Below are 25762 nucleotides of genomic sequence, written 5' to 3' on the forward strand. Positions count from 1 at the left end.
GTTGTACTTGCTTCCTCCAGTTTAAAATGAAAGGCTCTACTACTCAAATTACTTGGTGCCAAATGGAGTGAAATTGTGATTCAAGGTAAATATTAAAATAACTGCGCCCCGCTGAGATGGGGTTGAGCCTGTGAACTGTTAACAACCATCTAAAGCATGTTCTGCCCTGCTCAGGAGTCTTGCTGGAAAGCATAGGGAGTGGTTGCCTGTGTTGCCTCAGCAGCATCAGGGTTCTTGAGGACTCTTCCCTAAGAGGAGCTGAACATGCTCTCTTGGTGGAGGAAAGCTTTTAGCAGGGTTAGGCAAACAAAGGAGCTGTGCCCAAGACATCCTGTCTGGAGGCCGGAGGTGAGCAGGCAGGCTCTCATTAGCAGATGTGTACTTGGGTCTCAGAGATGAGACTTGTTCTGGAAATCTTGAGCAAAACCTTTTCCTTCTTAATACATCACGAAGAGTTCTGAAGGGACTGTAAGGGCATGGTAGACAAGAGGGGAGAAGCAGATTACAAGAGCTTTTTGAAGAGTTTGGCTTACCTTGTGGTGTAATGATGCCAATTAGGTTTAAGAAGTTTGGGCCTTAAAGAATGGGGTAGCGCATAGAGGACTTAAAGAATAGGTGCCTTAAAACTTTGGATTCCATCACAGAAAAGTAATCAGGGAACATCTATTTAGAAAATTGATGTATTAGTTCTGCTTATTCTGTGAAGCACAAGTTGACTAAATGGTGTCTTTTACCCGTGGTGTTAAATGAAACCCGTATGTTCAGCAAGGTTCATGGTTATCTCATATGTTTTTCAGAACTTTGCGAAGAATATTTTTGCAATTCTTCAATCAGTAAAAGCCAGAGAAGAAGGCCGAGCACCTGAACAAAGACCTGCACCAAATACAGCACCGACGGTAAGAGCAGCACTTTTATTATGAAGACTGTGACCCCAAAAGTGAGAGTGTCATGTCATAATTAAATATAAAATTTAACTTCAAGCACAAGTTCATAGATAATCTTTGACTTAGATTGTGTACTGGTATTTAAGGAGTTGAATATATTAGTTTAATTTGTTCAGTATGTTATTGTTACTTAGAGATTAAATTGCTAGTGCCAGCTTCTGCATCTATCAAACATTAGTGACATCCTGCATCTTTTTATGAAAAATGTATTAGATGAGACTACTGCCATTTCAAACAAAATATTTTGCAGTTTTTCTGACAGGTTAGCAAATGTTTTCAGAATCTGGAACATGACTCATGAGTAGGAACAGCTTGAACCAGCTTTCTTTGGTCTGTAAAATCAGGAGGACAGACTTGGAGCTTTACTGGTTAAGTCTTTCTAGGTATTAGACAGGATTTGTTTTGTCTTATGATGTTTACTATCGAGTTCTATTAAAGCTAATATATTTTTGAACTAAGTGGCAGTCTGCTATAAAAGCTGTTTAATCATACTTGGATTTGTTTTTCCTGCTACTGCATTTAACTAAGAACGAAATTTAAATAGCAAGATGAATTCCAACATTTAAATATTTACTTAGTGTTGCATTTTGTAAATTGTGCACAGCACAACGTCCCATTCAGAATAGTTGTGAATATGTAACGAAGACATCCACAAAAAAGATTGGATTAGTATTTAGTGAGCCTCTATTTTAAAACTTTTTTCTCCAGAGTGCCTTTTATTTTTCCCTCCAACTTTGTTCTGGGTTTAGCAGAATTTTAGCTTAATTGGGCTGGCAAGGAACATGGTGTGTTCCTTGTGCTTGTGTGTGTGGTTGAAGGCTTAATCATGAATTGTCAGTTGACAGTATTTTTTTCCCCTGCTAATTCTTGAGATATTACAAAAACTTGGTGGTTTCATAAAACATTAAACTTTTAGCTAATGCAGTTTGTTACTGCTACTTTAGTTTTGCCTCTGGGAGTTGTCATAGCTTTCAGTATGTACTTCTAAACTGTTTCTGTTAGATTGTTAGTGGATGTTGAAGGGAAACATACGAGAATTTTTCAAATCCATTGGAACTCCTACAAAAATGAACTAGTTTTATACTCTTGAGCAGTTACCTGTAATGGCTTACTAAGTTCAAAACCCATGAAATACATTTTAGTATGTTTTACAGTTTTTATTTAACCTGTTTTAGGATCCCGCTTTACGAAATAAGCAACCTATTCCAGCTGCCTACAACAGATACGATCAGGAAAGATTCAAAGGCAAAGAGGGTAAGTTGATTGTAATACTTCTTTTAAAACAATAAGTAAATAAATTGTGAAATGAAACCAACGACCTGTAAAGTTAGGGTTAGGAGTTTTCCTGTGCAGTTACTTTTCAAGCCTAAAACAAGGAAAAAAAAACAAAACAAAGCAGTAACTATGCCTAACGATAGCTTTTCCAAGTAATTAAGTCTAAAAATGTTATTTATTAGAAATTATTTGTTAGGAAGTAAGGAAAAACCAGAACTATTTATGCATCCTTCTGAGGGCTTTCACTTCTTGCTGCTAGAACTTACATGCTACTAAATTGCATTTTAAATTGTAGATGAGTGGTTCAGCTTGCATCTTTTAGAGTATTTGGCTTTGCTCAAGTTAGTACCGTTTTTTGTTCAGAACATTCATATGCTGTGTATGTGAATGCTCAGATTTTGGAAGAGCTGTACTGTAGGTGATTGTTCAATTTTATATTGAAATGATGTGATTGTTTTTGCTATATAAATAAAAAGCAAGAGTATATCACATTATTACTTGGATATTCAGTTTTGATTGCAATGGGAGAAAGAAAAGCATAAAATATAACACCAATGGAGAATTTCATGCCATAAGAAATTTGTGAAGGTTGTGTTTTCCATGCACCTCATACTGAATAATATACAACAATTTGAATATCTGACTGTAGCTATTTCTGCAGTTATTTTAAAAAAAAAAACAACAAACAACCCAAGTTTAGTAAATATGCACTTACACCTGAATACATCCTTTTGGTTTATGATTTTGTGTGTGTGAAACTGACTAGCAAAATTGGTCATATGTTCTATTATATCCTCTTGAAGTCTATTCTGTGTTGGCCTTAATATATGTTGATTTCAGTGCAGCAGTTTTTATTTACTGCTACTCATTGACAAGTGCATTTGGGGGTAGAAGGAAAAGGCTAAGCAGAATATTGGGTGGCTTTTTCAGCATGGAAAAATAACCTGCAGTAGCATTCATGAAGAATTAGGTGTTACAAGAGTCAGGAAAAGAAAGAGGGGACACGGGGGAATGGGACACCAACAAACCCAAAAATCCAAATCAGTCTTTCCATGAATGTTTTAATTAGAATCATATAATCATAGAATAGTTGGGTTTGGAAAGAACCTTAAGATCATCTAGTTCCAACCCCCCTGCCATGGGCAGGAACACCTCACACTAAACCATGTCACCCAATTAGAATTTATTCAGTTTATTTCTGATAATATTTTAATTGTTCAGCGGTGGCATATTTGCAAAGTTTTTTTCTTTTACTATCGTTTCCTATTAAGAGTTAAAAATAGTAGATAACTTTACTGTACAGTATGAAATAAAAGGTGGAGAAGGAAATTAATGGACAAGTGTTAACAGTTCAAATGTAAAATTGCCTATAATTCATTGTGGACTCTTCTTCAACAAGAACGTTAGGTAAAGGTGTAGTCTGCATGCCCCTAGATGACATAGTTCCAGTAAGCAACCTCTGTAGAAACATCTGTACTGAACAGGTGAATGTATTTTATGCTTTTACCCCATGTCTGTGGTTTGAGAGGGAGCAGAAAATAACAGGATTTGCATGGCAGGAAGAAGAAGCCAGAAGTGTTTGTCAAGCAGCTCACCAGTGCACAATTAATGTAGAGCTTTCTAAGCAGAATTCAAAAAAGAGATTAAATTATTGCAAGAGAAAAATGTTTCTGCCTGTAATTAGTAATACTTAATGATAAAATATTCCATTCATATGTTAATGTGATTCTAAGAATGTGGTCTTGGGGTTTCCTTCAGTGCTGAAGCGGACTGGACTGCCGCTCTTGTTGCAATTGAAAGGTTCTTTTGTGATGTGGTTTTGAAATGCCTCAGATGGTCATGTTCTACTTGGGTAGTTATCATTGGCACTTCTTCCTAGGACATGTTTACATGCCTTAACTTTCTGGTTTCTTATGTTTAGCGTAGTCACATATAGAGTTAATTTTGTATTTTAGTTTTCTGTGTGTATTAAAAGAAATGCACTATTTAGGAATAGTCCTGGTGTACCACCAATTTAGGTAAGCATAGGCTAACACTGGAAATAGAAATTTGGTGTTCAAAACACCGTATTTCAAACACAGGTTGACTTATAAAAGGTATTGAAGCATTTACGGAAGTTAGAATTACTAATTAATATCTAGATTTCTAAGGAGAGGGTGTAGAGATATTTGAGATACCTCAGTTACAAATTAATTTTAGAAAACAGTAAATCTTATTTACTTCTGATGTATTCCTTTATAAAACTGTAAATTTTTAACATTTTAGTCTGACTAAAACTCACAGTGCAGGTGTTTTTCAAAAGCTGTAATTGGGCATTAATGGTTTCCAATGTGATTTGCTAAAAAGTGAACTATATATGTCACTTGCAACCATATCACAAGTGAGCTCATTCACTGAAGGATTTTTATTTCGGTTGTCCTCAGAATTAACTTGTGGCCCCCAAATATTCAGTGCAGAAATGAGATTGGAAGCAGAAATAGCCATCAATAAAAGTAAAAGAAAGCGTTTTTTGTTCCTCAAAGACGGTTCTTGAGTTTTACAGCTAATGTAGTAAGAACTCGGAATTACAGCGTATTTATGGGAAGCCTGCAGTGTTGGGGATTTTGGGAAGGAAATCTGAAGTAATTGGTAATAATGGGTAACATGCGAGATAAAGTTAAACCCTATAGATTTGTGTCACTTTGAAGTTTCCACATCTTACTCTATATGGCTGTGCATGTGGTTGACTAGAAATTGTGGAAGGGAGGATTTTATGATGCGTGTAACATGTGTAGTAGTGATTTTGGTGAAAGAGTTAAACAAAGGCAAGAGAAGCAGTTTCTCCAAGCTTTTGTCTTTGTGTTTCACCTGTTTGCTCTTTCCTCAGAGGTATTAAAACAATAGGCAGAATTCACAGTAATCCTCTCCTAGATGCATCCTGATTGCTGCTTACTGTCTGTGTGCAATTTCATGTAATACTACAGTATTCATGAAAATTTAAAGTTTAGGTAGCAAAGGTATGATATGTTGTTTCTTTGAATATTTGTGTGGCTTAATACAGAATTCTTCCATTAACAGTATTGCTCCTAGCATAAAGAGGTCAAAACTTTGTTGAAGTTTAAGTCCAGCCTCAGAGCCATGCAGCTGGTTGCTCACTCCCCTCTTTGTTCCCCCCGCCCTGCTCCCAGAGGGATGGGGAGGAGAATCCAAAGAATGTAAACCCGATGGGTTGAGATAAGAACAGTCCAGTAACTAAGGTATAACACAAACCCACTATTACTGCCAATAATAATAATGATAAGGGAAATAGCAAGGGGAGAGAACTAAAGGGGAAAGGAAAAAAAACCCAAAACAAACCAACAAGACAATAAGCACAAGTGATGCACAATGCAGTTGCTCACCACCAGCTGACTGATACCCAGCCAAACCCGAGCAGCAGTCTGGGCCTTCCAGGTAACTCCCCCGAGTTTACATACTGGGCATGATGTGCTGTGGTATGGAATATCCCTTTGGTTAGCTTGGGCCAGGTGTCCTGTCTCTGCTTCCTTCCAGCTTCTTGTGCTCCTCTTAACTGGCAGAGCATGAGAGACTGAAAAGTCCTTGATCGGGATAAGCATTTGTTAGCAACAACTGAAAACACTGGTGTGCTATCAGCATTGTTCAAAGACTAAAGCCAAAACCACAGCACTGCACCAGCTACTAAGAAGGAGAAAGATAACTCTTTACAGATGAACCCAGGACAAGTTCATACAACTAAGACAGTAAATTTAGGAATTTTAACATAAGGTGCATTAAGTAAACTGCTGAGTTGCAGGCAAATTTCTCTGCTTCTTATGATGGATCATTATTTCTGATGAGGTATACCAGGATAACTCTCTGGTTGGCTTAAATAAAACTTTCATGCCAGATGGAACAGGTATTGCTGCTGAAATGGTTTAGACTGCGTTAATAGTAAATGTGAGGGGTGTGGTAGTTATAAAGTACTGCTCTTGAGGAGCAAGTAATCAGTTATATCTGAAGTAAGTGGAACTGCTTATGCAGCTCTGAGTCAGTAGTTGCTAGCTTTATCTCAAATAGGTGTCTTGTTCCTGCAGCTTTGGTTAGGCAGGAGAGGAAATCTTTCCTTTGACATTCTTAAGTTCTGTGATGTATGCCCTAGGAAATGTATTAGAATGTCTCTTGCAGTAGGACTCTATGTCCTAGATATTTCTGCAGTGAAACGTGTCACTCAGCAGTGCACCCATCATGCTACACTGTTCAAATGGTTTTCAGGTGAGGAGGCAAACTCCCTGTAATTACTTTCCTTGACTGTTGTTTCCTTCCTGTTGGTTTTGTTTCTTTCACGTTAGCAGTCAGTGATGGTATCCTCTCTTCATCAATGTAGAGCTCCATTCTGTACTAAACTTTCCCTACTTTTCCTTTTGTACTTATATTTCTTTCCTTCATACTCCTCATTAGGGACTGATTTGACAGGACAAGGAGTAATGGGTTTAAAACTAAACGGGGGAAGCTCACCTTAACTCTAAGGAAGAAGTTTGTTACTGTGAGGGTGGTGAGGAACTGGAACAGGTTGCCCAAGGAAGTGATAAATGCTTCATCCTTGGCAGTGTTCAAGGCCAGGCTGGACAGAGCCTTGGGCGACATGGTCTAGGATGAGGTGTTCCTGCCCATGGCAGGGGGGTTGGAACTAGGAGGAAATATGTGCAAGAGATTCACATTTGGAAAAAAAAAAGTTACATTCTACTTTCTGGTGTGACCAAGTAGTTTGATAACTTTCAGTACTGTAAATCCACTTCAATGCTGGAATAGTTTCATACTGCAATTTTTTTCTATTAGCACTCTGAGAAACTTTTAAGAACTTGGTGTTAATTACTTGTAATATTATTGCTGAAGTATTATATATGAACTGGGTAGAGAGTTTTGTAAACTAGTAAGTGTAGCTTGGAAATGTAGACATGAAACTAACCTTCTACTTGTCAGGGTGTAGTATTGAAAAGGACTATTCAGTAAACTCTTATGCAGAATGAAATTTGGTGTCAGTGATTTAATTACCATGGGTGTGAAGTGGGGTAGTGAATCATTTCCAGGCATTCTGCAGAGCTGTTGCTATCTGGGGTTTGAAGAGTATACAGCTGAAAAAAAGAAAAAAAAAGTGGTTATTCAGTCTTACTCATCCACAGATTAAACTCAGATTTTTAACTTGAGCTCTTCAGTATTTCAGAGACACACTGCTTTGGTCTGTCTCTGTTTGCCTACACTTTCTTCCAGAAATTCAGGTTAATTTGAGTCTTTTTAAAGCTGTTATTCTTTTAGTAATGTGTCGGTGCTCAAGTTTGCACCTGCATTGGATGGCTAGAACTGCAGCAGGTGCAGAGTCAAAATGCAAAGTGACCTAGATGGATGTAGAGCAGAGGGCTTTAACCACATGGATGGCACTTTGAACATTAATAATTGTATACAGGAAAATGGAACATATGCCCAATTGGTGATGGAGAATATAACCAGTCAAAAAGTTAATGCATATTTTCATTTCCAGGTTTAATTCTTTTAAATAAGAAGGCACTTAGATTTATGCATGATGATGCTAGAAAGGTAACTAGTGATGAACCATACTGGAAAATGTGTTATTCTTTTGACACTCTTTGCGGCATGGAGCTATGAAATTGTGATCATAATACATGCAGTGACTGGAGAAGTAAATTTAGTCTTAATATTAACTGGTTTGGAAGCATTAGAATACATGATTCATTACTCATTATTGTGTTTAGTCTCTCAAGATATAGGCATTTGTATAGCAAGAATCCAGTGGAAATGCATTTGTTGATATTGGTGTTTCTAACAGTGTTTACATTTATAAAACTGATTCTAGTTGGCAAATGGATAAAGTTGAGATACAATTCTTCACAATACATTAACGTTGGGCTTTGCTAGCATTCTATACTCCCTAGTGTTAGACCTGCTTTTGAAGTATTTAATGTAGACTGCTTTTTGCCTAATGAAAAATGCATAAATTATGTAAACATGTATATGAAACATACATAAATTTTGTAATTTTATTGAAAAGTCCCAATGTATTGAAGACTCTCCTTTTTCAACAGCTGTTGTGCATCTAATTCCAGGTTTAAAAATAAGGGTCCAAAATCTTGCCATCATGATATGTTTACTTTAAGGTCTCTTTTCTGCTTAAATACCTTTTGTGTAATAGATTGCTTATAAATTTAACTGCTACCTCTATTACCATTAGTGAAGCCATGATTTTGAAACTAGAGTTACAAATGAATTCTCAGCCAGGCATTAGTATTTCATTTCTGTGCTGGTGCATGACTCAGCAGTACAGATTTGAGGTGGTGTGGGAGGGAGGGGAGAAATAATTGCTTTTTTATTCTCAGCCAGAGGGTATGGTACAGCATTTATGCTTATATATGCTGGGGGCACATCCCCTGGTTGCTCTCTGTTTTACTCCTCTTTATTGGGGCCTGTGGTTCCTCTTGTGTTTGAGGTTTGCTTTTGAGCAGCTGTATCAGGGCCAGCCACTGCTCTCAGAGAATGCTCTGGAAGAAGTGCCTCTCCGCTTTCTAGCCTAGCCCTTCAATGTCTTTTACAACCAGCTACATTAACTGGGCTAACACTCTCAGCAATTTTGAAGTGGGAATGCAGCTGTAACTGTAGAGTCCCTGGCTTGGAAGTGTTTTTTTTTCTCTCTGCACAGTCTGTATACATTGAGTAGAGCTGAGGGTACCACTGTATGTGGCCAAGTGTACAAACTGTCGAAACCTTATAAAAAGGCATAAAGTGCAAGTGACAGGACTGTCGCTTGCAGCAGTGTTTATTTCTGTAAGAAAAGTGAGTGGCTGGCTGGTAGAATATCACAGGATGAATGTGAGGTTCAGGTCGAAAAAGCTGCACTCTGAGAGAAGAATGTGCTGTTACCAGTTAAAGGAGGGTTGCTGTCGTTATCTAGAAGATGACGATCCTCAACTCATTCTCCAGATGCTGAAACCAGAATTTGAGGCAGGAAATTTGAGTTGTTGGGCAGTTATGAAGATGGTTTCTTCTATTCATCCCCCCTACTTGCAGGGCTTGGGGTTTACAGTATACCTCAAGGTAGCTTCAGTAGCTGTTTGCAGGAATGTTAAGTGGATACCGGTATCCTACTTTGACCATTGAGTATCCCTTAAATATAAATTAATGAGGAAAAGTACTATGCCATTATTTACAGATTATCAGAAATGCTTTATTTATTACCTGAGTAACTATTAAATAGCATTAGAAGGCACGTATAGCTGCTGGAAACATTAAGCAGGCAAGAATGTCCCATCTAATGCTTGAGGTAAAAGGAGTTCTTGAGGATCCTAGCTGTTTGCTTCTCCTGCTGGGATCAGCACAAGGCTGAGAGTGGGAGGCTGCTGAGAGCCAGGGCTCTGGCTAGTAGCTTTTGTGTCTCATTAAATGAACCAGGCCAGATTTTGAGAGACTTGGGGAGATTTTTGCAAAAGGTGAACCCACTGCCGGTCGAACAGAAGCTTGTTGCCTGCCTGCTGCCTCTCTCCCCTTTGATTTGCTTTCTAACTGTGGTGCTGGTTCTGTGGGCCTTTATTCCCTTTGCAGCGCTCATGGAGACTTGGGTTAGGGTTTCCTAATCAATTGAGAAAGAATGTGAAGTTTTATTAGAGGGAAAAGTAGAAATAGAGTCCAGTGGAGAAGAAATAACTGAAACGGGGATCTAACATGTACAACTAATTAAAGACCCAGTATTTGTGCTTAGCTGAAAGAAATCATGGTAGGCTGGGCACAATGGGAGATGCTTTGCTGGCCTTTTTAAGGGTTGTCTGTCATCTTTGGAGTTTTAGAGGAGCATCTGGTTAAAGTAGCTGGAAATTCTCCATGTCACAGGCAAGAGGAAACCATAACAGGTCCATCTGAAAAGGGGAGAGGTTCTGCTGTTGTTGTTCTTCTGAAAATCACAACCGTCAGCCTAGGTTATACACCTCCTGATTTATGTCACTCCAGGTCAGCAAAAGCCTCTCTTCAATGTAGGGCATCTCTACCAAGTATTCTGCAGTGATAATATTCTGAGATATTAATATGCTGCTTGCCCAAAAACAGTGACCTGTATAGTCACAGAGGAAGCTATTATCCATAGAAGTGGTGGTCAGGTGCAACTTAAGTATCTTTAGCTCAAATTCAGCTCTGTCAGTCCTAATTATTCAATGCATAATTATATCTTGGGGTTGGGGAGCAAGGCAGTAAACGGACACTAGGCTTCTTTTTCTTTCCATAGTAAAGAAGACTGAATTCATGTCTGTGTATACCTGCGGTTTGCTCTCTCAGAATCAATTCTGTGTGGTTCAGAAATGTGAAATCTGGCAGAAGGGTAGAGGTGGCTTCAAGAAGCAAAGATGAAGGAGGCCTGGAGATGGTGGCTTTGTGTAAAATAAAACATGAGCAGTAACAGTAGGCCTTTCCACTTAGTAGTTGGTGGTAGGTCTGATTACCTAATTGAGGGAGTGGTGGACGGGGGGAGACAGGTAAAACAAAAAAAAAAAAAACAGTGTTCAGGAAGTAGATACCTGTCTCTGTGGTAAGATGAGTATGATCAGTTTTCAGCCCCCTTCGGGTATATTTATCTAAGCACTGTGGAGTTATTAAATCTGGCAAACTTTTCTGCTTCATTTCCTATGAGTGTCTGATAATCTTTGTCATCTAAGGAAGAAAGGATGAGCAACCACAGATGCTTCCTAGAGCCTCTCTGCGTTGTTTTCAGGGTTGTCTGGCTTTCAATTTAAGTTAATTTGTGTATCTTAAGGAGCAAGAAGCTCTACCAGTCTTGAAAATCTGGTGTTTTTCTTGGAATATTTTTAGGTTCAGGTGTGAGCATTACCTCAGTTCCATTTTATTTCTGGTGTTACAGAGTTTTTTTGCTGATGCATTGTATGAAGGTGGTGTAATAAATGACAAAAAAAATCTTTCAATGCCAAATAGCTGTTTCTGCACAGTGTCAGAAACTGTTATGCAGATCTAGTTGAAATAGCCCTAAAGTTTCCTGGGTATAGACAAATGCTTGCTTATCATGGTTTGGTGATTATCATGCCATTTTAAGGATGAATTTATTGGGTGGTTGGTTTGTTGGGTCAGCTGACAGTAGATGCATGAGGCTAGGGAATTTACAGAAGTAAAATAATTTCTTCCAAGTCCTCCTGACAATACTCGGGAACTGGCTTTGCTCTTAGAGTGCTGAGAGTAGGACAGAGAAGGAGGATTCAAAGGCAAACAAGCTAGTGGAAGTAGGTTTACTCACAGAGCACTTGCAGGCTTCTAGCACATACTCAGCATAAATTCAGTCTGACTAAAAATACTAAAAATAATATAAAAAACACCAACCCAGCTCAAACCAACCTTTTTTATCACCTTTAGTCTGAAAGTTTTGAATTTATGCAAATTCTATCTTCTAGATCATATGACAATTACATTGTTGTTTCTGCACTCCAGTAGAGAATTTATCATGTTAAGTAGCCAGTTTTATAGTCAGCATGTAAACTGCTTTATTATTAAGTTGTTTTTTCTTTTTTTCCATTAATAGAACTACAAATTGAATATTTTGCATTTTATAATGCATTCTGGGAATATGAGGTAGTTCTCCATTTTGTAGTGAAGAGAATTCTGAGACTGCATGCATGTTGTAACATATTCTCACAAAAAATTAAGTATATATTCTTTGGAGTGGTTTAAATGATTCCATGCAGCAGGAAATGCTTATTCAGGAAGCAGAAATACCAAACGGACATCTGTCTAAAGAAAACACAGATTTCCTAGTTACTGACCAAGTTTTATACTGTGAACAGAACCTAAAGCACTACCAGTAGCAAGATGCGTTACTTGCAAAAATAATTTACAGTTTATTTCTAGTGTTTTCCATTTAGACGTGACACCCCTGTGTTTGTAGTGATTTACAAGTGACGTTTTTTCCTTGTAGAAACGGAAGGCTTTAAAATTGATACCATGGGCACCTATCACGGAATGACTCTCAAGTCTGTAACGGTAAGCTGAAAGTCTTGTCTTAAATATGTTTTATAGAAGTGATAGTGTACCTTTATATAAATCTTTTCAGCTTGGGCTAAGCTCTGGAACATCACTTTGGTTGACCAACAACATTGATGGAAGTTTTCTGTGAAGAGATAAAACATGTTTTGTTTGGTCTGCATGTTTTAGAGATGTTAGCTCAAGGGACCTGTCTGCTGTGAAAAGGTGTGCTGGGAAGGCTTTGCTGGCAGAGTTTTGCTGGACTTGTGTATGTCTGTGAAGGACATCTTTCATATTTATAAGCAGTAACACTATACTTGCAAAGTGGAAGTAATAAAACTAGGTTTTGGATTATCACTGTTTCCTACTCTGCATTTAGAAGGGGTAAATTGCTTTAGTGGTGGAAGAATTTGACCTCTGTGTTACTGTCCAAGCTTTCTAGTCTAGCAAGATGAATTTCTTTTGTATGACTTTACCGTGCTATCAGTGGGAATTGCTACATACACAGGTAAGAGGGACCCTTAAACAGATTTCCTTTTTTTTTGGCCAATGTTTGGCTGCTTTTGTTGAAGTGGGTTGAATGCTCTCAAATGCTGTTTTGATCTGCTGGTAAGTAGGACAGATGCTACAAAACTAACGTAAAAACCTCATTAAGGCTTTTGCCATCTGCATACCTATATAAATCTGATGAAAAGACAGCACTAAACACTCTCTTAAATCAATGCACTATTTCTAGTTTGCACTCCTAATTTGAATATAAAATAGTATCTTGAATGTAAGATACTGTTAAAAACATTTAGCTGAAGGTTCTGGCCCAAGTCTTTTGTTCCCAACCTCCTCTGTACTCAAATAAAAAAAAAAAAAAAAAAAAAAGAAGGAAGCTACTTAGTTCAAACCAGTGTTGTTTCTGGATTAATTCAGAAATTAATTGGGTGAAGAAAGAAAATAACCAATTGTGGCCCAAGTTTGTTCTTGAACCTTGCATGAGTTTAGGGCTGCTTTATGAGGGATCAAGCAGTGTTGTTATACCAAACCCAGGTGTGTGTGGTATAATGTATTTGTTTCGAGTGGTAGTGACTTCAAATGACTTAGTAAATAGATTCTGTTTAAATTGCACAGAGAGAAAAGAGAAAGGAAGAAGAAAAAAATAGAGGGGGCGATATTAAAGTAAAGTAGAAATGTTGAAATGTGTTAAGCTTGTTGGTATAAAACCTGTAAAAGGGATACATAGTAACTAAAAATAATTGTTTTTTTTTGTTAGTTCATTGAAAAATAAGGTGGTTTTCGTTCTAGGAATCCTAGGTCATGTATTTAGCATAGTAGCTGCAGTTTTGAGGTGGAGTTATTAAACTGTCATTGCTGGTATCTTTCATTTAGAGAGAAAATACAAGTGATACTAAATTACTAGTACATCTTTCTGCAGCATAAACTAGAATTGTGAGAAATAACTGTTTAAGAGGTGTATTGCATGACTGCAGATAAAGCATCATCTGGTGTCATGAGAAATACTAAAACTCCATCTGTCATTTAACATTTTTCTAAGGAAGAACTTGTAAGGGATTTTTGGAACCTTATTTTCCAGAGTATTAAAAAGTGCCCAAAATGTTTAGCTCATTCATAAATTGCAGCAACTGATTTTGTGTTTCAGCCTGGGGAGAAATAAATTTTTTAATTAAATGACACAGTAATGTTCATCTGTTTTTTCCTCAACTTTGCCACAGTGATGGACCACGTGGTAATAATCCATAATCTTCAGATTGTTGTTTTGTATGGAATACTTAATCTCCTACCAGCTAGTAATTTCGTGTTATTTTACCTAGTATTATTTATGGTTTGTTTTTAATTTTTATGCTAGACAAAACTAGGAAGGATATAGCGAAGTAATTTATGTCCCTAGAGGTTTACTCAAAAAGTGCATTATACTTGTGAGCTAAATCATAGGAATATGCAGGATAGCGTTGGAATTGCATTCTGTCTACATGTCATCTGCTGTCCTCATAGTATGTTGCTATATATCTATTGGTATAATCCCTTCTGTGAACTCAGCAAACACTTCAAAGGAATTGAAGTATTATGTAGCTCTTTGATAGAGACTGTCTTCGAACTTAGGAACTCTGATTTCCAGATGAATGGCAAAATTTGAAAGGTTCATTTTTATGCCGTTGTTCTCCTTGACTTAGGTAGCTCCTCTGTTTCTTCTAGGGTACTTGTTTCCATGAATGTATTTATAGAGGGCAGTCATATTCTCTTAAAACTTGTTTGCTTAGCTAAGCAAGGTTTACTATGAAATAAGCTTTCAATCCTCATTTGGGTTTTTTCTTTAGCTATTCAGTTACAATTCATCTTTTTGAGCATGATGAAGTAAAATTTCATGGAGTCTTGTTACTTGTTACTTGTTTTTACTTCGGTTGGGAGTTGCATGTTGGAAGAGACTGTTTATCCTGGTGTGGTAGTTCACTTGATGGTTAATGTTACTGGCAACGCCATCTACCTAGACTTTTTTGTTTTCTCTGTTGCCCTGAATCCTTTAGCTTCCTTGTCACACACTGACCTTTATTTTGTTTGGCTGAATGAAACAAATTGTTTGGATAATTGGTCTTCCCTTTAGAAGATTGATGAAGCCATTAGTTTCCAAAGATTTTGATCTCATTAACCTAGGAAAAAACTTTGCACATGTGACCTGCTGTCTGGAGTTGCCCACCTGCTTCTCATGTCAAATTTGTATGAAGCTTTTACTTGTTTCATGTTATATCCCCTACATGTCCTCCACTTTCATTCAACCCTATTGCAATTCTCTGGAATGATTTTTTATGAAATGTGCAAAACTTCTGGTTTTTGTTCTTGCTGAAATGTGAGTTGTCTTAGATGCTTGTTCTTTTTAACCGCAAAACAAAAAACTTCTGCATCTTGACTGCTTTCTTTTCATCAGTGATGTTGGAAACTTTCTTAGCATTCAGAATTTGTGCAAGAACAGATGGTGAATGGTGGGCTTTTTCTGAAGTAATGTCAGCTGAAATAGCTTGTGCTGCTGGCAGTTTTTCCCTGTAACAGGGTTTTTTGCTTAATTGGCACACTTACTTTCTCTTAGGAATAACAGACTTATTTAATTAATTTTTATTGTGAAGGAATGATTTAATTATTCTGGACCTGGCATTGTTTCTATCAGGTAATCTTTCCCAGAAAGCCTTTTTTAATACCTATGGCACCTTCTGTTTGCCCAGATTGACTGACTACAGGTCTACCTGCAGGCTTCAAAGTATAATTCCCAGTAGAGCAGGGCAGCTTCTGTCTTTTAAGTAGGAAAGTTTGAGATGGATCAAATAAGAGCTATGGAAGATAGGCGCGTTAGTATTTTCCTACCACTCGGGGTGTGAAGGAATGCTGAGAGAGAATCTTAAGCTGATACTCTCAACATGTTCTTTCTACTTGTGTAAATTTGACGTGTTCAGGGCATTAGCCTTCTGCTTTTATAAAGAGATGTTAATTTGGAGTCTAAGCCACTGTTATCTGCTGGAAGCCTGGGAAGCGAGTCTGACCTTGTGTATGCAATGAAATTGAATTTTGGTCTGCTGGTTTCCGTAAGTAGAATATGTGACGTATTTAGCTGTTATAGCTTGAGATGTCAAGATCAGAACAAGTTAGCAGTCTGCACCTATATCAGTGTATGGGAGAATTTTCTTGTTCCATGTATGTCTGATAAAGCTGGCTTTTATAGCTTGGAAGAGAATACGCTTCGGTACACAAGCTGAGGGCATGCTTTGTATCAGCTGTCTGCACTTGCAAGCAGTACTTATTTCTTCATGACAATAATAGCCATAGTGATGATGGTTGTATTTATCTTATTGTTTTTTCTAAAGTTTTCATGATGTTGATATGAAAGAAAAGTAGAATGATAGCCTGTGGGGTTCTGTGGAATGATATCCTCAGAGTTTTGAGAGTCCTGACTAGTCGTGAGCTGTGATTCAGCTGTAGTTATAAACTTGGTTGCAAGCAAGTAAGATCTGCATAGTACTGCAGTAGGCTGTTACAGAAATTGTTGCCTTTACTAATTGCTAGAACTCCTATTTCTAACTGCTCGTTCCTTTTAGTGGTCACGGATGCTGAAGCTCAAAAGTTTCCATTGTCTTTTTGGTTTTGCTGCTAGTAATGGTATCTGTCATTGATCATCTGCACTTATTAGCAGCCAGAATTACTGCTGGCATTTCTTTCTGATATGCAGCAGCTCTTTTAGGTAATGAGATGATACCCTTACCTGGTAGTTTGGGTTTCGGGCTATGTCTGAAGAACCAATAAAGTTCAGTTGAGGCACTTTGCTTGTAGCAAAACTCAGATTCTTGTGTGTATTCAGACATGTGAGTTTTACTTCTGGGAAGAAATTCTTTGTGAGTTTTCAATGCCTCTGAGTTCAGTGGTAATATTTTGTCTACAAATTAACAAAAGCAACATCCATCTTCCCAGTGTAAACTGCAAGGCTTTGCAACAATCTCTCAGTTGTAATATTACCCTGAATAAACATATGAAAGTATCAGTAATTAAAGAAAATAAACTACCCTTCAGTCCAAAAATATATTAAATACATTCTGTAGTCCTGAGAGAAAACAACTGGAAAAAAAAAAGGTGTGGGAGAGGGAGACCCCTGTGCAAGCTGCAATTAAGCAGGTAAGTACAAGCTTAATTTCAGAAGAATTGGAAGCACTTGTTGAGGTCAGCAGCATTTTTCATCAGTTTGTGGTCAGTGTCAGATTTTGAGCATTAACTGATCAAAGGATGTTACTGTCCTCCAAATCTTTTGAGTATGGTGTAGTCTCAGTGGCTTTATTATTTTACAGTGGCTTTATTATTTTACCTAAGAGTTTTGCTTAACATCTGATGAATTTTCCAAGTTTTAGTGTGTAGTAGAATGAAGGAAAATGCTAACTTTCTGGCACTGGAGAGGAAGCATGTTGAGGCAGAAGCAGTCTATGTAGTGTATGCACATATTTTATACAAAAGACTTCAGATAATCAGTATGCTTCATTGAAGTAGGTAAATCTGAGATTTTTTTTAGTTTATTGTGAGAAATTAATATTGTGATTCAGTGCCAAATCTTGAAATGACTTTTCAGAAGCATATGGTGGAATTGGCCGTTGTCTCTCAGTACACAGATAAACAGCACTTACCTCTAAAAAATAAAAATTTAATACATCTTAACAGATATGACTGCCTATCCACACATCACCAGTTTAGTGTCATGCCCTAATCTCATTAAAATATTTTAGAGAGCAGTGGTATTGAGGGAGGACTCAACAAAAGAACAGGCTCTTTGAAAGTGTTTGAAACAGTCTCTGCTTCAGAGCCTAATTTTCACCCAGTCTGTGCATAAGCTGGTCATTATTCTTAACACAAGTGGCACACAAGCCTGCCCCCGCTCCCCTCTGCGACTGAGCAGCATTCTGCGAACTCTGTGTGCTTACTGTTCAATTTTTAACCATCCAGAGGAGGTGAGGAAAACTGTAAAAATTGTCTATTAGAAGAATGTTGCATAGATGATGCTGGAGGCAGGGACTTTTGTTGTCACTGGATTTGTTCACCTTTTTCATCTGAAGTACATTTCTCCATAACTATAATTCAGGCATAACTGCAAGGTTCTCAGTCAGTGAGCGTTAAGGGCTAGGACACGACTACCAACTCAAAAAATCCTGGAGTGGGAGAAATGGATGTTTCCCCATAATTGTCTGCCAGCAACTTTACACTGCTCTGGGGTAACAGACAAAAAGCCTAGAAGTGTGTCTGTATTACTGTAATGAGAGTGGGTGAAATGCAAGCAAGTTTCCTAAGAACTTTTACTGTATTTTATATTTAGGGTCCACACGACAATTTCAGTGGTTGGTATTTGTCGTGGTTTAAACCCAGTCAGGTAACTTGTTCCCTCACTCCCCCCCTTCTTTCCCTCCCCCTACTCCCGGAGGGACGGAGAGGAGAATCGAAAAGAATGCAACTCCCACAGGTTGAGATAAGAACAGTTTAGTAACTAAGGTATAACACAAATCACTACTGCTACCACCAATGATAATAATGATAAAGGAAATAACAAGGGAAGAGAATACAACACCTCACCACCAGCTGACCGATAACTCGCCCCCCCAGCCCCAGCCAAGCACCGACCGATACCTCCTCCAACCCTGCAGTCTCCCAGCCCTTCCGGCTAACTCCCAGTTACATCCTGGGCATGACGTGCTGTGATATGGAATACCTCTTTGGTCAGTTTGGGTCAGGTGTCCTGTCTCTGCTTCCTCCTGGCTTCCCCTCCTCCCTGGCAGAGCATGAGGCTCACAAAGTCCTTGGCCAAACCAAAACATCACTATCAGCTCTGTTCCCAGGCTGAAAGTCAAAACACAGCACTGCACCAGCTACCAAGAAGGAGCAAAATGACTGCTACTGCTGAACCCAGGACAGTATTTCATTCCCACAGTTGTTTTAGTGTAAATAGTCAAACTGATAGAGGCCGAGGAAAATCACGCGCAAATACGGTTTTCAAGAAAATGTGTTAGGTTGAACAATGCTGCACTGGTTTTCTCAGTGACTGTAAATCATGTACATCTGTGCCAAGATATCTTGTCGTTGTACTGCATCATACAACAGAACTGCCTGTTTTGTTTCTTATAATAGCTTTTATTTTATTTTGAGACTAAGAGCTGCAAATTCTAGAAAAGTGAATGTTGAATAATCGGTCATGCATCTGGAAGTTAGGCATTGCTGTTGCCAAGAATGTTACTGAACAAAAGAGGGAGCAAGACCTAGAGCCATTTAGCTTTGTTACTGAAAGAATGTGTCTGAAGTCACTGTACTCCATAAAACTCTGTTGTTTCAGGGTGCTAAGTGTGCTTGTGGCATGTCCATCAGGTCCTTGAGTAGTTTTAATGGAGGAGTGCCAAGTGTGAGAATCCAAAGTATTTCTGAGCATGCATTGAAGTGGCACTTTAGACACCCAGGGAGCTTTGCTTAACAAAGCTTAACCCTGAATATTTTTGGTATAAATTTTAAGATGACCTGCTAGACCTGTCTTTGCCTAAAGCTGAATGGTAGGGGTTTATTTGCTAGCCCTGTGAGTGTCCCTTGAGAAACTCATCTGACATGTGCACAGTGCACAAGGGCTCGGATCCTTTATGAATGGTTCAAGAGTCACTCTTTTGGAAACATGACCACAAATAAAAATGTCTAGGGCACTTAATTTGCATGCTTTGAACTGGATGTCTACTTTCTGCTTGAATCCTCCATGGATTCTGAGATTCATTTGTGTTTCTCAGGTCTTAAGATTTATGTATAATATCTGCTAATGAAAGTTTTAAAGGGCATTGCTCAATGAGACCAGCTGAACTTGAGCTGCAGATTCCTATACTTTGCCCAAATTGTTCTGAACAATCAAATATCATGTGCTTCATACAGGTCTTCCGTTAAACAATCTTGTCAACATATTTCCCTCTATACGTTTTCTTCAAGCACCTACTGAATATGCAGCAGCTATATCTTCAGCTGACAGTTCATTGTCAAATTTCTTTGAGGAAAGACCAGCCTAGCTATCAAATAGTGTTGTAATTCACACACAGCTGTTGAAGGTGGGATAAAGGTTTAGGGATCCAGTTGAAATCAGCATGTGACAATTGTGGGACTAGAAGGTATTTAACACCCCTACTTCTCCCTGCATGTTTATGCACATTTGCCAAAACAGTCATGAGTAGCCATCCCTTGTCTTTGACTTAAGAGTCTTAACAAAGTTTCTGTCACACTCTGCAATTAATGATGTGGTAACTAAACCTAAATTACAATTCAAGGAAGTAATGATCAACTGATTGATTTAGGTAAAAAATCTGAGATGACCAAATCAAGATTTCCTTCTCTGTTTAGTTGCTGAGATAATACCATTGTCCTTAGGCCATGTGGCACTTTTCTACTTGGTTATTTGCTCATAATAAAGTAAGATATAATCCATTATTTATGGAAACACGTTTTCTGCTTGGAATACTTGCTTATGTGTAACTTAGCATCATAATCATACACTTTTCTGAGCTTGGAAAACAGGTTATCCTGGTTGTTACCCTAGCAACATCCGTAGGAACATGCCTCAAAGTCCATCCTCATGTACATTTCACTCATGTCACTTACTACTACTTTGTTAAGCCAGAGCAAATTCTCCTTTATGATTGTTTTTATTTTTGTAAGTTTTGTACTTTATCCTAATTGTCAAGGCCCACTTTGAACATTCTTAAGGACCTTTGCTTCAGTTTGCAGGCTTTTTTCTGGAGTTGCTATTTTAAAGGCCCACCTCCTTTTTTCCTGGGTTTGGTGGTTGTGTTTTTTGTTTGTTTATTTTACTTCTTCTCCTCCTTACATTGAACTCTTTTTCATTGTGTGGCTCTGTTTGAATCCAACCAGAGGGTATCTCAGTGTGGCAAAATTTCTTCACAGTTGTATAATTATTACAAGAGTATGTTATATGCAGGTGCTCATTAGTTCTTGAATCAGAATACAAGAGGCATAGATGGGTCCTTTCTAAGCACATCAACCCTGCAGAGTTCAAGATTGAGAGGATCTTTGGAGGCAAATGTTAATGAAATGCCAAGATAAGAGCCCTGGTACTCAGTCTTTCAAGGGACAGATTACATGTAATGTTATTCAGCACTTTCAGTGTAATGCAACATCACTAATGAGAATGTCCACTTAGAATAGCAAGAGGTGGTATTTTTAAAGCTTTAAGGCAATTTCTTCTAGCACCATTTAAGAAGGTAGTTGATTAAATCTGACTGTATTTTGATCTTTATGTGATTTTTATCATTCCATCTAAATTCAGGTGTTAATTTGCCTGTGTCTTTGATGCAGCCACATGCTGCTGAATCTGCACCCTCACTTTCAGGATGTTTAAATGGTTTATCTTTGCTAGGACAATCTTTGGGCAAAGTCCTAGCTTACTCAGGTTTGCTACTGGTGGTCCTGGATACAGTCTGTTTGAGTGTAGGCTTTCTCATTAGGTAAATGACTGTAAAGACTATATGATGAGCTCTGCATTAGTTATGGCTCACTCACCTAGCATTTAGGCAGTACTGATCATACCTTCCGGAATATACCTGTGATTGCAATCTGCTGAGCTGCCATCTAGAGCTGTATTCATGTTTTCACTGAGCAATATGCTATTGCAGAAATTACTTGCATCACCGCTGCTGGAAGGGTGGTTCTTTGGTCTTTATTCATCTGAACTCTAGACAAGATACTTCTCAGCTAAGCTGAGTTAAGGCCAGAGCTGCTTATGTATGAAAGTGCATGTAGCTAAGAGTTGAAAGATATATTTTCTGCTTTCATTATGATGCACCAATTTAGTTTGCCCCTCTTTATTCCCAAAAGGATTGTGGGATTTTCTGGAGGTTTTTGCTTTAGGAGGCTTCTAAGTCACAGGAACCTCATGTATATAGGACTTGAGACTTCGCAGCAAACATATTGAGTGGGTAAAAAAAAAAAAAAATGTATTTTCTTACTCTTATTAGCCAGTAAATGCACATGTGAATGGGAACTTCTTAGTGATAAAACGTTCCGATTTAAAGCACAAAACCAAGTCTCAAACTTCTGTTTGCCGCTATATGAATGTATTATTCTTCAGTACTTAGTATTTCAAATAATGGTTTGTCCAGTGTATTTAAAAATATCAAATTTGCCTAAAGCAGTTGCTAAATTGAAAGAAATAGATAAATAACTTTGAGAACAACTGCTTTTTTACAAATACATTGATTTGGTAGGGTATAGAACTTCATACAACATGAATATTAACAAAGTGTATTTTGATTTCACCTTACCATTGCATTTGGCAGACCAAGTTTTAGAAAGTCGAACTGTTCAGTTTGTATGCTGCTTTAGGAGACTTAGGGTATATTATTGGAATTAAAATAACTTTCTTTTTTGGCTCTTTCAGGTTAAAAGCAGGCAACACTTACCCTCCATAAAGGTGTATGAGTGGGTTTTGTGCATAAGCAACAGATAAGCTTTTAAGATTTAGTTAAAGTGTGAAGCAAAATTTTGTGTGACTAAGCAAAGTGATGTGGTAATGTGATAAAATGGCTTGTAGATAACTGTCAGTCTAGTTGCTGTAAATTCATAGTACTTTTAATATTGAATATATATGTGGAATAGAAACTCCAGGGTTCTTCATAGGGAATAAAAGTGCTGTATTTTTTTCTCTATAGTCACCTAAGTAAAGTGGGTATCTCCTCATACCCTCCCTTGACCCAGAAGAAAGTGCAGGTGATGAGTTAGAGGTGTTTCCTTTTGGGATGCTTGGTGCTGCCATTTTGAAGAGATAGAGAAGAAACACTGCCTGCCTTTCCTTCCTCGGGAGCAGTAATTTGAGGGTTTAATTTCCCTGGACAGCAGTTTTCATAAAAATTGACAAAGGCAATAACTTTTCTACAGGTTTAATTGAAATTGGAAAGTCAGTTCAAAACATATGGTGGAAGACGGGAGTGAATGTTACTAAAGTAGGCTGTTAACAGATCCATTTCCTGGGCAGGGACACACACACACCCCCCTCTCCTTTTACTTTGGAATAAGGAGACTTCAGTGTGTGTCATGCAGCAGTATTCATCAGTCCTACGTGCTAGTTCTCTTTGGAGCAGCTGATGTAAATCAGGCAAACAGATTGCAGTGTTACTGAAATTAAAATGTAATCTGGTTGTCATTAAAAAGGATAACTGCCTGATTGTGTTTTATTGTGGTTACTAAGTAAAACAGAAGACTTCTGGATGGAGAGGACTTTATAAAGCCTTAAGGCAAATATTTTGTAACTAAAAATATATAAAATATATTATAACACAATGTGTATAGCTACCTCATATTGGTCTATAAAATCTATTCTGTTTTAAGGTGACATATTGTGCTGAAACAAGCCGCTGATTTTATAGTAGGTTTCATATGTATAATTAGGTCTGGAAAATAGTCTCATGAAAAAGCTTCCAAAAATATCTGGACATGAACAGCAGGTGAAATGCAGATTAAAGTAGTAAAATACATATTAGAATACTAAATGGTTCAGAATGCAATCTTTGAAATTAAAATCTAAAGAGACTCATGGAATGCCTTGTGTAATGGTGCTTCTGGTTTTCAAGGTAGTTTTATAGTAGGCTTAAGTTTCTTATGTGAATTTTGAACATTTGAATCAACCTCCTTGTTCGTACCTGAAATATTTGGAAAATTGATTTTAGTTGTTTGTTAGAGGTGCCACTCAGACTAATGTAAGAATAGCCTCATCAGGCAGTTAGCTAACCTGTATTTGGCAGGCTAAATATTTCATAAGGGTCACTTTCATATGCATGTTATTCTACAGTACAGCAAAACCACATATTCAATATATTTCTTATATTCCTTCCCCTGGCAATTCTCAGCAAGACTCTTAATGTCCTTTTATTTTCCTTTCTGAAAAACTGCCTGTACTTGGCTTGTTTATTAAGCAGTGTGAACTGTAATTCTTCCAAACATGAATGCAGGTATTTAATATTTAACCAATGAATACTGTAACAGAAATCCCTAAACAGGGAATATTTTATAGATGAAAATTTACAATAAGCAGGAAGTATTTTCAAGTATTATTTTATCACCCTTTTATATGGAGCTGAGAGGAAAAGAACATAAAAGGAAGTAAATACTCGGCGTCCTCCAATCAGAAATATATTACATTTAACCACTAGTTGCTAGTATACTAGTATTTATGAAAATTCTGTGTTATGAATAAGAATCATACCTTTAAGAAAATAATGTAACTTTTCTGATAATGTAACTTTTCTGATGTTTCTTGTAAGTGGAATGAAGATGATTGATAAACATCTCATTTAGTATTTGGCAGACCCCTAGGGGGTTCTGCCTTCTGTTCAATAAAGGGATGTTTCTTTAGTGAAGCCATATTTAAACTATGTTAAAATGCATAGAGATATACTGATACTTCATAAATGTGGCATAACTGAACAACATTCACTGCTTTAAGAAATCTGATTTAGTTTTTTCCCCTTTTCCCTTGTTTTTTAAACAAAAGAGTAGCTTTGGCTTAGTAGGCTTGGCCAGTTTCCTTTTGTTACCAGATTCCCCAGAAGAAAACTAAATAAATCCTGTCCATAAGATGATTAAAACCTGATGGGCTGGGCAGATGTTTTCTGTTCTCAGGGGTAAAGAAAGTAGAATAAGGTTCTCTGGCAAGTCTGAAGATGATGGCAGGAGGAAATGTTTTACTTCTAGTTAAATTGCAGTGAAGGCATTTGTGCCTTTCCTAAATACAGTTTGGGGTGTGGTTTGGTTTTGGTGTTGTTTTTTTTTAGTGGGGATGGGAGGGCTCTCAGTCATTGTGCCTTGTGACATCTTGGTGGAGCAAAAAGATGTTCTCTGGTTTTATTTATTAATAGTTGGGGCTGTTCAGCCTGGAGAAGAGAAGGCTGCGTGGAGACCTCAGAGCAGCCTTCCAGTATCTGAAGGGGGCCTATAGGGATGCTGAGGAGGGACTCTTCATTAGGGACTGTAGTGACAGGACAAGGGGTAACGGGCTCAAACTTAAACAGGGAAGTTTTGATTGGATATAAGGAGGAAATTCTTTCCTATTAGGGTGCTGTGAGGCACTGGAATAGGTTGCCCAGGGAGGTTCTGAATGCTCCAACCCTGGCAGTGTTCAAGGCCAGATTGGACAAAGCCTTGGGTGAGTGAGGTGGTTGAGTGTGAGGTGTCCCTGCCCATGGCAGGGGGGTTGGAACTAGGTGATCTTAAGGTCCTTTCCAACCCTGACTATTCTATGATTCTATAATAGTTTGTTCACTCTAACAGTAATATGTAGTGTATTTGTTAAGTGTAAATTTAGGTATTTTTGTAAGTTGTATTTCACTTTTTAGTTCTTTGGTTTTCACTGTAAACTAACTAGAACTTTTCTACATGGAAAGCTATAAGCTTGTCTAAATCTTGGTTCAATTAATTTTCAGTTCTTTTGGTTAATATTTTAATACTTGCCACTGATAAAGCTCTGTCTGAAGTCATGCTTACTCAGAGGCATTCACACGTTGATATAAACTGATTCTTTACCACTGTAGCCTGCTGTCCAGTTGTCATAGTTTCCAGCCAGCTGCTGACCTGGGGGCTGTTTAATAGTTTAGGTTCACAAGTTATCTGCCTTTTTCAGCATCAGATCTTCCTGAATTCCTATCTTGGTTAGGGATTTTGTGAAAAATAGACAAACTTCTCAAACTGTCTTTGCACTCATGCAAATGTTAATCTAAGAACACTACCTGTGTCTGGCTTTGAGGGGACACACACCCCACACCCCCCCTTGCCTATGTCTGAAATGTGAGTCTCTTCTGAGCCCAAGGTAGTCAATGCCCTTGAGGGACTTGATCTTCTGGAAGTTCCTTCCTCCCTTTCTTGTAGCTGCTGAGCTCCCTGGTACAGGATTTGTTTTTAAGGGTTAAAATTTTAAGTTATATTTTTCATTTGTAATTAAACACTTCAGTCTTTCCAGGGTGCAGATGCTACCACCTGAGCATGGGTAGGACCTT

At 37.9% G+C, this 25762-nt stretch overlaps 1 protein-coding gene across 2 annotated transcripts in view; it reads left to right on the top strand.

The window, feature by feature from the left end:
- Positions 1-25762, top strand: part of CDC73 (cell division cycle 73) — a 111262-nt gene that overhangs the window by 24039 nt on the left and 61461 nt on the right. For both annotated transcript variants that reach the window (XM_061453060.1, XM_061453059.1), the window contains exons 8-10: positions 798-896; positions 2120-2198; positions 12172-12236. In XM_061453060.1, coding sequence (XP_061309044.1) covers positions 798-896; positions 2120-2198; positions 12172-12236 — 243 coding nt within the window. The remainder of the gene's footprint in view (positions 1-797; positions 897-2119; positions 2199-12171; positions 12237-25762) is intronic.

The sequence above is a fragment of the Pezoporus flaviventris genome, unplaced genomic scaffold (assembly GCF_033815535.1).
Source record: "Pezoporus flaviventris isolate CSIRO_AGI_PZ_B2104156 unplaced genomic scaffold, CSIRO_AGI_Pfla_v1 ptg000013l, whole genome shotgun sequence".
Lineage (NCBI taxonomy): Eukaryota > Metazoa > Chordata > Aves > Psittaciformes > Psittacidae > Pezoporus > Pezoporus flaviventris.